This window comes from Arachis duranensis, chromosome 8, assembly GCF_000817695.3.
Source record: "Arachis duranensis cultivar V14167 chromosome 8, aradu.V14167.gnm2.J7QH, whole genome shotgun sequence".
NCBI lineage: Eukaryota > Viridiplantae > Streptophyta > Magnoliopsida > Fabales > Fabaceae > Arachis > Arachis duranensis.
In genome coordinates this window covers 45463811-45479752 of record NC_029779.3, presented here as the reverse complement: position 1 = coordinate 45479752, position 15942 = coordinate 45463811, and the positions used below count along the sequence as shown (strand labels likewise).

The 15942-nt window shown below is 33.2% G+C and overlaps 3 protein-coding genes across 3 annotated transcripts in view; all 3 read left to right on the top strand.

Annotated features, from left to right (window-relative positions):
* Positions 1–1834: 1834 nt before the first annotated feature.
* Positions 1835–5453, top strand: LOC107463318 (adenine nucleotide transporter BT1, chloroplastic/mitochondrial). The gene is made up of 3 exons (XM_016082105.3): positions 1835–2793; positions 4531–4692; positions 4796–5453. The coding sequence occupies exons 1-3, from the start codon at positions 2206–2208 to the stop codon at positions 5267–5269; spliced, it is 1224 nt and encodes a 407-aa protein (XP_015937591.1). The 5' UTR covers positions 1835–2205; the 3' UTR covers positions 5270–5453.
* Positions 5454–6719: 1266 nt separating this feature from the next.
* LOC107463328 (protein OVEREXPRESSOR OF CATIONIC PEROXIDASE 3) lies at positions 6720–10143 on the top strand. The gene is made up of 4 exons (XM_016082118.3): positions 6720–6990; positions 7471–7848; positions 8740–9048; positions 9748–10143. The coding sequence occupies exons 1-4, from the start codon at positions 6790–6792 to the stop codon at positions 9886–9888; spliced, it is 1029 nt and encodes a 342-aa protein (XP_015937604.1). The 5' UTR covers positions 6720–6789; the 3' UTR covers positions 9889–10143.
* A 1263-nt stretch (positions 10144–11406) lies between these two features.
* LOC107463211 (cellulose synthase A catalytic subunit 1 [UDP-forming]) overlaps positions 11407–15942 on the top strand; it is a 6384-nt gene continuing 1848 nt past the window's right edge. Inside the window, exons 1-12 of the mRNA XM_052253430.1 lie at positions 11407–11655; positions 12068–12263; positions 12350–12531; positions 12746–12857; positions 12947–13136; positions 13761–14027; positions 14130–14475; positions 14560–14697; positions 14784–14909; positions 15077–15289; positions 15395–15659; positions 15847–15903. Of these exons, the coding sequence (XP_052109390.1) occupies positions 11572–11655; positions 12068–12263; positions 12350–12531; positions 12746–12857; positions 12947–13136; positions 13761–14027; positions 14130–14475; positions 14560–14697; positions 14784–14909; positions 15077–15289; positions 15395–15659; positions 15847–15903 (2176 nt within the window). The 5' untranslated portion in view covers positions 11407–11571. The remainder of the gene's footprint in view (positions 11656–12067; positions 12264–12349; positions 12532–12745; positions 12858–12946; positions 13137–13760; positions 14028–14129; positions 14476–14559; positions 14698–14783; positions 14910–15076; positions 15290–15394; positions 15660–15846; positions 15904–15942) is intronic.

Below are 15942 nucleotides of genomic sequence, written 5' to 3'. Positions count from 1 at the left end.
ATAAAGTCATTATATTTAAAAGTGAATGCTATGGTGTCTAAAAAATGATGCCTATTTACTAAAAAGAGTTAAAAATCAATATTTAATTTAAAAGAGATAAAAATAAATTATTTTTAAAAATTCAAAATTTACCACAAAAGGTAAGTTAGGCAAAAGTTAAGCAATAATTGATAGGCACTATAGAATTGGCCATATTTAAATACTACAAAATTTATAAAAAAAGTAAAAAAGATGAGTTATTGATTAATTTTGAATTCAAATTTAAATTTGAGTAAAAAATAAAAAAATATTTTAAATTTTTTGTCACTAATCAGAGTTAATTTCAAAATAAAAAATATTTTATATATTATATTGTAAGATAATATGATTATTTATTTTTTAACAACAATTATTGTTAAATACTAAAAAATTAGAAAAAATACATATATTTACCCATTTTGGTGATAATAATTTATTTTTCAATAAAATAAATTATTGAACAATAAAAATTGTTATGATTCTGTTACATAAACTAATACTCAAAGATAGTATTTTTTTGATGTTATTAAGAAATATTAACTAATTCAAATATTCAATAGCTTTTATAACGATATAGATCTATAAGTTTGGAGACTTAAAAATCATACCATAAAATATAAAATTTTAACAAGTTAAAACGTTGATTATATTGCCTTAATTTCAAGAATAAATATGATACCAACAAATAAAATTGTTTTAGATAATTTTTAACAAAGACAAATTTTCATAAATATTGCTATCAATAAGTAATTGTTCTGCTTTAAAGGCAAATACAAATTTTTTTATGGTATTTTTTAACTTGGTAGACTTTAAAGACAAAGACAAATACTATTTTTTTTTCATAGTATTTTCCGACTCGATTGCGGATTGGAGATTTATTTAAGAGTCTACAACTAATTAATAAATTATTACACACAAGACAAAATTCAAATTTCAGATAGTTATTTAAATAAATTAATAAAATAACCACTTAATTACTTCAAATTAATTGAAAAAATATTAATTATTTTTAATATTTTTAACATTAAAAACCGGTAAATTTTAGTTTTAATTATAATATTTACCGTGATAATTTCTACATATGTTTTATGTTTATTTTTTTAATTAAAAAATTCATATATTTTCATATATTATTCTAGAGTACGAAAATATATATTAGTTAAATAGTGGCACACATATTTTATAAAAATGATAAGAATTTATCTATTATATGCTTTTAAAATACATGTTAAGATTACAAAATAAAATTTTTTTATTAGAAATATAAAACATTTAATAAAAATGTTTAGTTTGTGTTTTTATTTTTTATTTTTATTTTCAGTATTTTTTTAAATTTTATAAAAAAAGAATAAAAATTCAAAATGAAAAAAAAACAGAATTTTATTATTTTTACTATTTTTTAACAAAATTTAAAAAATAGAAAACACTAAAAATAAAAACAAAAAATAAAAATACAAACTAAATACACCTTTAAATTTTTAATATATTTATTTTATATTTTTTAAATAAAAATATTTAAAATTTTTTATTAATAATAAATTTATTATATACTTTTAGACACATCTTAACTAAATTTAAATTATAAAATTAATAATAATTAACCCTTTAATTTACTATTTTTAGTATTTTACCAACTCCCTTACCTTATAAGATCCAAATCCATTCTCAATTAATCCGAGTGAACCGTCCGCTTTCATCCCATATCCGTGTGCAAATTATCTCATTTTTTTGATGGGCGTGCAAATTATCTCATGATATTGTCGTGTCATTCTCGTTTCATAGAAGTATAATAATAATAGAAAAATGAGGGTTTGGTCACAGCAAGAGAAAGGAGTGTAGGCAAAAATACCTAACTACTCAAACCACCAAAGAGCCAAATAAGAAGCTGAAGCTCAGTGTCTCCACCCAACAGAAAATCAAAATCTCAGATTCCAATTCCCATTTTCTAACGTAGGATATTGCAAGACAGACGCACACACATAACACATTCTCTCTCTACCAACCCTTCTTTTTCTTCTTATTCTTTCTCCTTTCCTTCATACAATGTCTATTTCACAATCTCCCTTAAAAAAATGAAAACATGTTTGTGACATAGACTTTTTTCCGCTCCTCATCTCATCCCTTAAACCCTAGAAACCCATCAATTAAAAATCAAAACTTTATTACGTAAGGTTCTTATTTTGGTTGATGGGTAGGAAGGGACACCAACTATTCGACGAAAAGAATGATGGGTTTTTTTTCTCTGTTTCCAATTTGGGTTCTCAATGGAGCCTCCAAGAACAACAACAAGGTTCCTATTACCACCCAGGAGGCTTGTTTGCAAGCGTTGGCCAAATGGGTACCATGGGTTTTGGTGTTCAACAACCAAATCCTTCTTCTTCAGCTGATTCTGATTCACGTGACAATGACAACGGTGGTTTGAAACTACCCTTCAATGATTTGTACGTTAAGTATGTTCAGTGTCTTGGGAAAGTTCAGTTCTTTGAGGAAGGGGAGGAAGGGGTTAAGGCTAAGAAGAAAAGGAGTGGCCTTAAATTGAAGGTTAGGATCAGGAACCCTTCTCTGAGGAGGCTTTTCAGTGGGGCAATTGCAGGCGCTATTTCGCGAACCGCAGTGGCACCATTGGAGACTATAAGGACTCACTTGATGGTTGGAAGCAGTGGCCATTCCACCACTGAGGTGTTCCATAATATCATGAAGACTGATGGATGGACAGGGTTGTTTAGGGGTAATTTTGTTAATGTCATTCGGGTTGCACCTAGTAAGGCTATTGAGGTAATTCACACTTTTGCTTTATTCGGTTGAAATTTCAGTTTTGGGGTTATTTGATTACTGTCCTGATATGGTGTTAAAGCTATTTGCTTGTCAATTGTTCATTTTGATGCCAAGTGTTGTATTTTTTATTTACTCTTCTATTGGTTTGTGCATTTCTTGATGCCATAGATTTAGTATTAAATATGTTTTACCATTGCTCAAAGTTCATATATAATCATGACCGCTGATGAGTTAGGCTATAAATTTTGGATTTTCTTTTTCTAATGTTGTACTAACTACGAACCGTATTAGAAGTCTGTGTTCTGCTAATGTTAAAGTTTCATGGATGGTATATTCCCAAATCTGCTGATGGTTTTGGATAGTACCATGAAATTATTGAATTAAAGACTTCGTGAGTACAGCTAATAAGTGGGACTCACTCAAATTCCATCAAACTCCTCCAAAGAGACTCAGTCTCATATTTTTACTTAATGATTTGATGACAGTAACTTTTCCTAGACTAGTTTCTGTGGCAGTCGTGTCAACAAAAAAAGTCAGATTAATGCATCATCTTTTATATGGAGAGAAGGAAATTGAGTGAGAGTCTATAAGCTATGATATAGAATCACAAAAGTTTTCATATAGCTGAAGCACAATACATCTAAATATGTAATTTATGTTAATTTTTGCCCCTTTTTTTGTGAGTTCATGTGATTTAAAATTTTCAGTGTTCACACTCTTTAAGATCTTCACTCACTGAAGATTTTGGCTTAAAAGACCATTATATGCTTTCCATGTTGCTGTCTATCTTCAATTGGCTCCATGTAGTACTTACCCCTTAAATTGTGTTCTTTTTAATTTAAGCTACACAGGTTTCTGTGCATTAAAGTTTCGTCAAATTTGATAAGTCAACCATACTAATGCACTTGAATTAATTTGTGAATTCAAAGGGTGATATTTATGAGGTATTCGCCTCTAAATCTGTAACATTTCTTTCTTTCTAAAGAAATTAAAAAGATTATCAATAAGAAGGAAAGAACAATAGTACAAGAAGATGAGAGGACAAGAGATCCTCCATACAGAAGTAGAAAACAAAGGAAAGGAAGAGAAAAGAAAAAGCAATCAAATGAATCGTAGTTTTCCAATCTCTCAACATTCCTGAGAGAGAAAGTCCTATAAAAAGATCATGAGTTTCACCCAAAATAGAGGCCAAACTTCCCATTTTATCCCATAGATGTTTACCAGTTTTATGAATGGTAGTTACTCTTAATTACCCTGGTCATAACTCTTAAGTATGATGTATGTTTATGATCTAATTAGCAAATATTTTCTTAAAACGCAAGTCACTTAGCTTCAAGCTAACCAGACACTAGGTATTCAATGCAATTCCTTAATTTAGTTTGATTTACTGAATGCCAAAGTACCTACATAATTGCAATGCCATTGAGAAGAGTATTTGTAATTTTGTATACATATTGCTCCAAGAAGACGAGACGCATATAATCTCAGAATTTTCAAACTTCCAAACTATGGAAATTTTAAACTTTTTTTACTCATTTTCCTGTGTGTGTGTGTGTGTGTTTTGGAGCCATGTATACAATTGATTTCCCAGAGATAGAAAAAATGTTTTCTTTATACTATTATGTTGGAAATTCATGATTCTAATTGTGAAGATTATTATTTTTTCCATCAAACGGCAATCAAGTATAGCATAATACCTTTTAAGAGTCTCACTATATTTTTACCCATTTTCTGCAGCTATTTGCTTATGATACAGTTAACAAGAACCTATCACCAAAGCCCGGGGAACAGCCTAAAGTTCCTATTCCTGCCTCATTGATTGCAGGTGCCTGTGCCGGAGTGAGTTCAACTATATGCACATATCCTCTCGAGTTGGTCAAAACTCGACTAACTATCCAGGTATGTACATAAATTTACAAGAGCTAGCTTTCCCATATATATTCTTTGATACTACCTAAAACTAAAAGGGAAAAACAATAAACCCATGTCAATAACTTTGCAGAGAGGTGTTTACAACGGTCTACTCGATGCATTCTTGAAAATAATTCGAGAGGAGGGTCCGGCGGAACTTTATAGAGGCCTTGCCCCCAGTCTTATTGGAGTCATTCCGTATGCTGCCACCAATTACTTTGCCTATGACACCTTACGGAAAGCATACCGGAAGATTTTTAAGCAAGAAAAGATTGGTAACATTGAAACCCTTTTGATTGGATCGGCAGCCGGTGCTATCTCAAGCAGTGCAACGTTTCCACTTGAGGTGGCTCGCAAGCATATGCAAGTGGGAGCTCTGAGTGGAAGACAAGTTTACAAAAATGTGATTCATGCCCTTGCAAGCATACTAGAACACGAAGGGATTCCCGGTTTATATAGAGGGCTCGGGCCTAGTTGCATGAAATTAGTGCCGGCTGCCGGAATCTCTTTCATGTGCTATGAAGCATGCAAGAGGATATTGGTAGACGACGATGAAGAGGCGTAACATGATGAGGTCAAGTGCTGATTTTTTTTTTTGTTTTCTCAAGAGGCCGAAGTGAATACTTGGTTTTTTGCTTATTCAGTTAACTTATTCTTGTTTTCTTCTTACATTACTGGAATTTTCCTTTTTACCAACAGATCATATTTTTAAGCAATTGAGAATGGAATAAAGGTTTTGGTTTTTTGTTTATCAACTCTGTTACAATTGAGCATTTAGTTGTATCTTGGTTTTCTCATTTACTAACCTTACTTTTAAACTTTACAGTATATCTGACCTCTTGCATTTTGTAAAATGTGAGTGACATACTTTAAGATCTGCATGTAGTTGACGGAAAACAAAGAATGAGCTTAATAATTGGTGGTTTGCACATCATATTCTGAGGAATCTTCTGTTGTTTAATCCTATGAATTGTTGTGACTGGTGATGTCTCACTAAAAATAATGGTGGGTACCTTATAAATATTTCTTGCCCACTTCTATTTCTATAACTATAAAATGCAAAAATGCAGTCACAAAATATCTAATGAATATTATTCAATAAGTTACCTCAGCGGAAATGGATTAAACAAACTTTAACGTAGTGAGAAAATTGAATTCTTAAAAAGCTCTTGTGGTGAAAGATTGTATTAATGTCTAGCAGCATGGGGGAAAAGTTATCATGTGAACACAAAATTTGAACTTTTGATAAAAAGATGACTCAATACCTATAAAGGATTATCTCAGTCGGAGAAAAGTAGCCAAAAAAATTTAACCATTCTTTTAGATAATTATTTATAAAATTTAATTTTAATGTATTATCATTTTAAAATAGATTTTCATATACAACTAATTATGTAATAACATATCACAAAAATAACCGATTTAAAAAAAATGAATATAATTAAATATTAATATAAAATATTTTACACAATAGCATATCAAAATTAATTCGTGAAAATAAAATATAATTATTATTATGTTTAATTATTCTATTAGTTTTCATAGTTTTACTAGATTTATAATTAGGTTTTTATAATTTTTTTAATTGAGTCTTTATACTAATTTTAATTTTGTTATTAGGTCATTTTTAATATAAAAAATATTAGAGTTGACTAATATTTTTCCGTAAATTAAAGATATCTACAATTAAGAACTTAATTAGATTTTTGACTATATATTTTTGAGAGAAATATTTGTTAATTTTAATATTTTTGATATGAAAAGAACTTGATTATAAAATTAAAAATAATGTAGGAACCAATTAAAAAGAAAAAAAATCTAATTGCAAATTTAGTAAAATTAAAGAGATGGTAATTAAATCTTATTTTTACCTATAAGAAGACATTTAATTGAATGTATTAAAATTAAATTTTCAATTAAAAAAACTTATTTTAAGAATTTATCTTATAATTAGTAAAAAAAGAAAAAAGAATCTGAAAAGTGAAAACCCTCTCTGAAATAATTAGTTGTTCTTGTTATGAGAGGGTGAGAAGATAAAAAGATCATAAAACCCACATAACAGTAACGAAGCATAGAAGAAGAACCATGACCGTGACTCCATCAACGACCGTGTTTCGATGCTTATTATCGAGTCCTGCTCTTTCTTCTCACTCTCACAATCTTCCACTCACTCTCCCCTTCCACCGCACCCCACTCTTCCGCTCTCTCCTCCTCCCCTCTCGCCGCCACACACTCTGCCCCGCTCTAGCCGCCGCCAACAACAAGAACAAGAGCAACAAAAACAAGGTCAAACAAATTCACTTACAATAAATTAATTAACACAATTACTCTTTTTTTTTTCCTTCACTCTTTTGTAATTCGTACATAATGTATCATATTTGGAGCGTAGAATTAGTATTTTAGTATAGATATATACAAAAAAAAAAAAAAATTAGGGTTTATTTTGTGTTAATTTGATTACTCTAAAATATCCAATATTGCAAACTAACTTATGTGATTGGTTGGTCCTGTTTCATTTCTTGTGATATAATATATCATGTATATTTGGAGTGTTGAATTGTTAGATGTAAAATAATCATTTTGTAGTCACCAAAAGAAAAAAAAATCATTTTGTGCTTAAGCGGTTAGTAGAGATGGTTCATAACGGTTTTCTAGAACCTATTTTGTGCTTGTTAATTTGATTATTTGCAGATATCTTTTATGCAAACAATTGTGTGCTGCTCAGGAAATGGTTCCACTAATTTTTCCTTTTTTTTTGGGGTGCAGAAAAAGTTGTTACGTGATCATGGTACAAAGGGTAATGATGAGGATGAGGAGGAGGATGCTTTTGAGTTGCTGTTCAAGCAACTCGAAGAGGATCTCAAAAAGGATAATTTGTTGAAAGGTGGTAGCAATGATGATGATGACGATGAGATAACTGAAGAGGAACTTGCCTTGTTAGAACGTGAGTTGGAAGGTGCATTGGGGGAATTTGATGCCGAAACGTTAAATCCAGATGTAATTCATGCTGAAACTGATGCTAGTGATAGTGAAGAAGAACAAGAAGAAGAAGTAGATGATGAAGAAGACGGTGTGCCTATGCTTAGAACTTGGCAAATGAAGAAATTGGCTAGGGCTTTGAAAGCTGGCCGCAGAAAAACAAGTGTCAGTGTCCCTTAACTACTTTATCTTTTGTGAAATTCTTTAGCTAAACTCCTTTCAATTGTTCTGATATCTTCTCTTTGTATGAGTAGTGAAGTAATATGAGATCATGAGGTTATTTGATTAAGTTTGCAGAAGGTTATTGTTGTCTTCGTTGCTTGAATTGCCTGTAGAGTGTGCCATTTTCATTAGCATGATCCTCCTCATGTCGCGTTTGTGGAATTGAAATCATTGTGGAATAATGTCAATCCTTTGTATAAGAAACCATTAGTTAATTCAAATATTCTCAGTGAAATGATGCACTTTTCTGAGTGTTCTACTTGGGATCCGGCTTTTCTGGGCTGTTTTTCGTAATAGAAACTACCTATAGTGTGATTTCCTAGTAGATTGATAAACTAGGTGGACCAACCAAATTGGGTTGCATGCTTCCTTAGTGAGCTTGGCATCATGATTAGAGTGTTTTGTTTCTGATTTTCAAACAAGTGATTTTACAACTTAATTTTGCTATATAGTTGAAAATGCCAAAAAATGATGTTTCTTAGAACATACTCTATTTAGCTTTTGTCAAAAGGGCTGATAACAACTTTGTTTGAAATCGTGATTATTGCATAAAATTTATACAATTATGTCAAAAGTTATTTTTTGCCGAAAATCTGAATCTTACACACCTTAAAGGTGATTCCTTACTTCATGTTACAGAGGATCTCTGTTTAGTTAGCAGATACCTTGACTAAAGCTAGGATTATCTTTTTTTTCCCCTTTTAGAAAGAGATATGAATTGGAAAAGAAAAAGGAGGGAATAATGGAGTAAAGCCATTGTATTGTTGTTCATACTTAACATAAAAGACTAGCGGCTAGTAAGTTCCTCACATTTATCTTTTGTATTTGTCGCAGATAAAAAATCTTGCTGCTGAGCTTTGTCTTGATAGGGCTTTTGTTATTGAATTGCTCCGCAACCCTCCTCCGAATCTTTTGATGATGAGTTTATCAATACCTGATGAACCTACACCAAAAGAAATATCCGTTGAGACTAAACCTAGAGAGATTGTTCTCGAAGAAACAAGAACAGATCCTGTGGAAGCTGGAAACAAGGCTAACGTACCAGTTCATGTCATGCAACAAAAATGGTCTGCACAAAAGAGATTGAAAAGGGCCCAAGTTGACACACTTGAAAAAGTTTATAGGAGATCAAAGCGACCCACTGTAAGTTTACTATGCTTCAACAAAGTTTTATGAAAGAGAATCATCCATACTGACAATGAAATGTTTATTACACACACTAAGTTTCTGAGACTTGATTTACTTCATTGTCTTAAGCTAAAAGTTCTTTTGTGGTCCAAACTTGATTAATGCTTCCTTGTACTAACTATCTGGTCTTTAGCAAAACAACACCATTTTCTTTGTTTTATGATTATGAGCTACTCCTAGTTTTGGTCGGAAATTTCCTTGACAACTACCATAGTTGCTTGTATAGTTGAATCAGCAATTCTCATTCATTCATTCTCAGTGCTTTGACTAGATGTCCATGTTAGTTTGAGATAGATTGATACTCCCTTATTTCTTTTATCTGTCATTGTCATATTTACGAAATTGTGAAGGTAATAGACGAAAGGAAACCGAGAGATTAATAAATGAATAGAGAAATGCGGTATTCATTTTACCTTCACTAGAAAACACCGCACATTCACAACTTGTTTATTTGTGTCCAAACAATCTTTTTCCTTAAGAAAAATATTAAAAGCAAAGGAAACACCCATCTTACTCAAGCTTCCATGCATTCGATTATTACTTTATGGCTTGATATACTTGCTAGTTATTGTAGCTATTTTGCTAATATCTTTGGAACATAGATAGTTAACTTGGATTCTCTAATGTACCTGTGATTGATTCCAATGAATGCAGAATGCAATGATAAGTAGTATAGTGCATGTAACCAACATTCCTCGGAGAAGAGTTGTTAAGTGGTTTGAAGACAAACGTGCTGAGGAGGGTGTTCCAGAGAATCGTGTTCCTTACCAGCGCTCTGTATCAGAAACTAGTTGATTTTTTTCTTCTTTGATTATGTATTATAATGGAAGCTGTATAGGAAAAAATCATGTTTCTCCAACCATTTTTAATTCATATCTGTTTTGGGGGACGTTTATGTAGTGAGTTGAAGTAGTGACATATGTGATATAATTAGTTAGAGGTATATTGTTTACACTCATGATTCTCATATACAAAGCATGTGATCGGCTTAATATGGATTTGTGGGTATCCAAAATATTTCTTAGTTATGATTTATCACACAATTCAATATGGATTTGTGGTCACCTCAACAATGTTCAACTTACAAATTTGGTCCTTTGGATCCAATCTCAAATAACCAAAGGGGTTGTTTAGGAACAACAACAATAACTTGTTCTTTAGCTTTAAGCATTATTGCACTAAGACTAGATTATGTGAGATTGTGGTGACCCCAACCAACTGACCAAGTGTCAAACTAACATTTGAGCTTTTTGGGAAAGTTGTGTCGGCAAAAGCCCCACCTAGGTTTTTTCGTCACTAATACCCTTAACCACTTATTGGATTTCTTTTCCTCTCTCCCAAAGTGTAAGTAAAGATATTTAATTTCATAAAATATACTGCTTGAATTCATCGACATCATGCTTTGCAGATTTATTATTAAAATATAAATGATAATATATACATACAAAATATAAAATTATTTAACAACAGGATATAGAATCCACATAATATGTTCTACATCTCCAGAAATATATAATACATATCTTTGAGTATTTTCCCTCAACAAACGAAAAGATAAAAAAGTTTCAGGAAAAGTATGCTAAGTTCCTTTACAGATTATACAATTATTTCTCATCCCAAGCAGGCAGGCACATGCTAGTTATACAAAACTAGTATAAGTATACTTGTATAAAACTAGTATAAGTATACTTGTATAAGTCGTAAAAAATTGACAAAAAATTCATTCGGCAATCTAGTGCTCCCAAGTCCCAATGATTAATTTATTTCTGTCACAATCTCCATTAACTAATTCGTCGCTTATTCTATAAAATAATAAGTAGTAGGAATGATTTATCTTTCTTATATATTAAAAGAAATAGGATAGAATTGATATGATATAATATGTTCAAGGAAATAAATTCAGTGTTAGTTGTAACGGTCCACGATTAATACTAGTAGTAGGATCAATCTATTCTAATCTCAACTCTTTACACTGGGGGGTATACGTGTAATTTCCCATGGCTGAAGTAGATTTCCACTTTTCAATTAAAATCGCGTGGGCACCGACAGCCAGCGGTAATCCAACCGGTAATACCGGAAGAAACAGGTAACTCCGACAGACAGCCTGTACCTCTTCGACAACCAAATCTTACGTAGCTCCTTGTCCATTTCCTAGATTAACACGTGTGCACGTACCATTTGTCCAATCCAAAGAAAACCCCTAAAATCTAGAGAGAGCCGAGCCGTACAAGCCGGCTAAAAAAGACAGTGAAAACCGGGAACCAGTCCAGCAGGTAAAACACACGAACCATAAAAATAACACACACTATCCGAGTCCATGCTAGCTGGAAGTGAAGACAACACAGAGAGGGAGAGAGAGAGAGAAAGGTTGAAAATGGCGTATTGAATGAGCTAAAATTTTAAGGTTCTGATTTCCCTTCTCTTCACCACAATCGTGTGATCTTTTCTCCACTGGTCTGAAATAAGAAGAAGAAGAAGATGGAGGCAACCGCTGGAATGGTTGCTGGATCACACAAACGGAACGAGCTTGTTCGGATTCGCCACGATTCTACCGATAGTGGGGTTAGTCTCTCTCTCTGCATCATCCACAATGCATTGTCGTTGTTCAACTCTCTAACAGCATTTACTTTACTCCTTAGAATATATGGCTTTATTTAATAAATTATTTATTTATATTTATATGTATTATGTTTATAATTGTATTTATTTAATTAGTTATATTTTTAATTGAGAATTGGGTAGCGTACTGATCAGCTTGAATGCAGCTCAGATCTGATCTGCGTGTTCACTCATGTTGATCTTCAAGTTTGATTTTTTATTTTTGAGTTTTTTTTTTAATATTTTATGTACTGTACAAGTACAATTATTGCTAAGGATTTGGCGCATTCTTTTTCTTCTTAAGGATGGTGTAAAATTTTAAATTTAGGTACAATAATTCTGACTTTTTGTGTAATGTGTATGGTTTTTGCTGCAGTCTAAGCCTTTGAAGAATTTAAATGGCCAAATCTGTCAAATATGTGGTGATACTGTTGGCTTAACTGCCACTGGTGATGTCTTTGTTGCCTGCAATGAGTGTGCCTTCCCGGTTTGTCGTCCGTGTTACGAGTATGAAAGGAAGGATGGGAACCAGTCTTGTCCCCAGTGCAAGACAAGATACAAGAGGCACAGAGGTGCTCCCTTGTGGATATGTTTGTTGATTTTTGTTGGTTTTTAGTATGAATTTTTGAAGTGAATGAGTTGAGTGTGGATTTTTCAGGGAGTCCTCGAGTAGAGGGGGACGATGAGGAGGATGATATTGATGATATAGATAATGAATTCAATTATAATAGCCAGGGAAATACCAAGGCAAAGCGGCAGTGGGAAGAAGATGCTGACCTTTCTTCATCTTCTAGACGTGATCCTCAACAACCGATTCCACTTCTCACAAATGGACAGCCGGTATAAACTAAACTGATGTTTAACTTCTCACTGTTGTTTCTACTTATTACAAGTGAAAAACAACAACCAAAGATGATGAGCTTTTCTTTTATAATAGAAACCTTTGGTTATGCATGTTCCTACGGAGGAGTATGTTACATTTTTACATGTGTCTTTCATTTTCTTTCTATACCATTTTGTGATGCTTTCACTAATTCCCTGTTTATATCATCAGATGTCGGGTGAGATTCCTACTCCTGATACTCAATCTGTGCGAACTACATCGGGTCCTTTGGGTCCATCTGACAAGGTTCACTCACTTGCCTATACTGATCCACGGCAACCAGGTAAAGAATGCACTAACTTGAATCAATGCCACATTATAATACTTATGGTTATTGCTAATTTTAAATTGGCCATATTTTTGTTATTACAGTTCCTGTAAGAACTGTTGATCCAACCAAGGACTTAAATTCTTATGGCCTGGGTAATGTTGACTGGAAAGAAAGGGTTGAAGGTTGGAAACTCAAGCAGGAGAAAAATATGGTGCAAATGACTGGTAGATACAATGAAGGGAAAGGAGGTGACATCGAAGGAACTGGTTCTAATGGGGAAGAACTTCAAATGTAAGCTGCTTAAGCTGTTTAAATTTATGTTTAATGACTACGAGGGCATAATTGGGGCAGTATTGTGTCACTTTTGCCTTTTGCCAGTTACACATCTAAGGATGCAATTGTTTGAATTAAACAAAGAAATGTTTTATGATATAATTGATTTTGAACTTTTTCACATTCTACCTTTTGAGTTTTAGCTTTTTCCCCCTCAGAATTTATTTGTTTATCTTAATTTTTTTTTTCAATGTTTCTATTCTTTTTTACTTTGTAAAAAATTCATTATTTTACAATTGACTTGCTTTCTCTTTCTTTCTTAAAAATATCATATTGTACATTGCATTGCATTTGTCTCCCTACTCTATAAACTGTTACTCTACATGAGGTGGTCAAGAAAGATCTAAGTATAAACAATGTTGCTGCAACATGATACATGACATGGCACATTGTCGTTGTTTGATCCATGTAGCTAACCCCACCTTTTGGATAAAGTTTTATTGTTGTCATCCTTGTTACGGTTAAAAGCCTAAATATTTTCAATTTAAACTCATAACTTACACAAAATACGCAAGCTTTAAAAGCATATGCTCTGAATTTCATTTTCTATCAAGTTAATGGGAAATTAATTGTTATTGACAGGGTTGATGATGCTAGACAGCCGTTGAGTCGTGTGGTGCCTATTCCTTCATCTCAGCTGACCCCTTATCGTGTTGTTATTATACTCCGGCTGATTATTCTCGGGTTCTTCTTACAATACCGTGTAACTCATCCTGTGAATGATGCATACCCACTATGGTTGACTTCAGTTATTTGTGAGATTTGGTTTGCCTTATCCTGGCTCTTGGATCAGTTTCCAAAATGGTTTCCCATTAACCGTGAGACATATCTTGAAAGGCTTGCATTAAGGTCCGGATTGCCTATTTTATCAATGTTTTATGCAACTTGGTATCTTGGTTTGGTTATCATGTGGTATTTTCTATCTCACTAACATTAGTTTGTCTTCCTTAGGTATGACCGTGATGGAGAACCGTCACAATTGGCCCCTGTTGATGTTTTTGTCAGTACAGTGGATCCACTCAAAGAGCCTCCGCTTGTAACTGCAAACACTGTTTTGTCCATTCTTTCTGTTGATTACCCTGTAGACAAGGTTTCCTGCTACGTATCAGACGATGGTTCAGCTATGTTAACTTTTGAAGCCCTATCAGAAACAGCTGAGTTTGCAAAGAAGTGGGTGCCCTTCTGCAAAAAGCACAGTATTGAGCCAAGAGCCCCTGAGTTTTATTTTCAACAGAAGATTGATTACTTGAAGGACAAGATTCAACCTTCTTTTGTAAAGGAGAGACGAGCAATGAAGGTTGGTCTTGAGGCATCTTCTTTCCATTTCATAAATGTATCCTTATATAGACCATTAACTATAGACTTTAATTTTTCTTATCAGAGAGAATATGAAGAATTCAAAGTGAGGATCAATGCCCTTGTAGCTAAAGCTCAAAAGATGCCAGAAGAAGGATGGACAATGCAAGATGGAACTCCTTGGCCTGGAAATAATCCCAGGGATCATCCTGGAATGATTCAAGTATTGCTTTTCTCTCCAAAGTGCACTTAAAATATTCTAACTTTTGTTATATTTTTGGGTTAACTGTAATGCTTTGGAATATGCAGGTATTTCTAGGTCATAGTGGTGGTCTCGACACAGATGGAAATGAGCTACCTAGACTTGTATATGTTTCTCGTGAGAAGCGACCTGGCTTCCAGCATCACAAAAAGGCCGGAGCTATGAATGCCTTGGTATGTCATGCTCAAACTCCTTATGTTGTTCACTTTATTGTTTTCTGATATATATAGTCTTCTTTTGCACTAAACGATGTGATACTGTAAATCTGATTTAATGGTGCACAGTTGTATACCATGAGTTTCCAAGCATATCTAACTCTGGATTATCATGTGTGATGTAGATTCGAGTTTCTGCTGTGTTGACCAATGGTGCATATCTTCTGAATGTCGATTGTGATCACTACTTCAATAATAGCAAAGCTCTTAAGGAAGCCATGTGCTTCATGATGGATCCTGCTTTTGGAAAGAAAACATGCTATGTACAATTTCCTCAGAGGTTCGATGGCATTGACTTGCACGATCGATATGCCAATCGCAATATTGTGTTCTTTGATGTACGTCTTGAATTTACTTTCGTTACGTTACAACAAGATAATACTCTCTCCTTGCATTCTTATCTGCTGCCTTGACTAAATTTTGTTCTCTTTTGTACTTGTCAGATCAACTTGAAGGGTCTGGATGGTATTCAAGGCCCAGTCTATGTCGGAACTGGTTGCTGTTTCAATAGGCAGGCTCTGTATGGTTATGATCCCGTGTTGACCGAGGAAGATTTGGAACCTAACATTATTGTGAAGAGTTGTTGGGGTTCTAGGAAGAAGGGATCGGGTGGCCACAAAAGATTCAATGACAAGAAGAGGGGTGTTAAAAGAACTGAATCCACTGTTCCCATCTTTAATATGGAAGACATAGAAGAGGGTGTTGAAGGTATGCTATTGTGAAAAACTAGTTTGTAACTCCTTTGTATGAAGTGGCTTAAGCATGTAGATTTTTGTATGTCAAATTTCATGCAATGTCTTATGTTGAACATGTAATGTATTCACCATACAGAATTGTCTGAAAGTTGAGATCATAATGTCTTATGATAGGTGATATATATTGCATCCTTTTGCAGGGTATGATGATGAGAGGTCACTTCTTATGTCGCAAAAGAGCTTAGAGAAACGATTTGGTCAGTCTCCAGTTTTTATTGCAGCCACCTACATGGAAC

Bases quoted from the DNA above. Each gene is read 5' to 3' on its own strand.
- LOC107463318 (XM_016082105.3), top strand. From the start codon at position 2,206: ATGGGTAGGAAGGGACACCAACTATTCGACGAAAAGAATGATGGGTTT. The intron at 2,794-4,530 runs GTAATTCACACT...CATTTTCTGCAG, and splicing joins CACCTAGTAAGGCTATTGAG to CTATTTGCTTATGATACAGT. The intron at 4,693-4,795 runs GTATGTACATAA...ATAACTTTGCAG, and splicing joins AAACTCGACTAACTATCCAG to AGAGGTGTTTACAACGGTCT.
- LOC107463328 (XM_016082118.3), top strand. From the start codon at position 6,790: ATGACCGTGACTCCATCAACGACCGTGTTTCGATGCTTATTATCGAGT. The intron at 7,849-8,739 runs GTCAGTGTCCCT...TATTTGTCGCAG, and splicing joins CTGGCCGCAGAAAAACAAGT to ATAAAAAATCTTGCTGCTGA. The intron at 9,049-9,747 runs GTAAGTTTACTA...CAATGAATGCAG, and splicing joins GGAGATCAAAGCGACCCACT to AATGCAATGATAAGTAGTAT.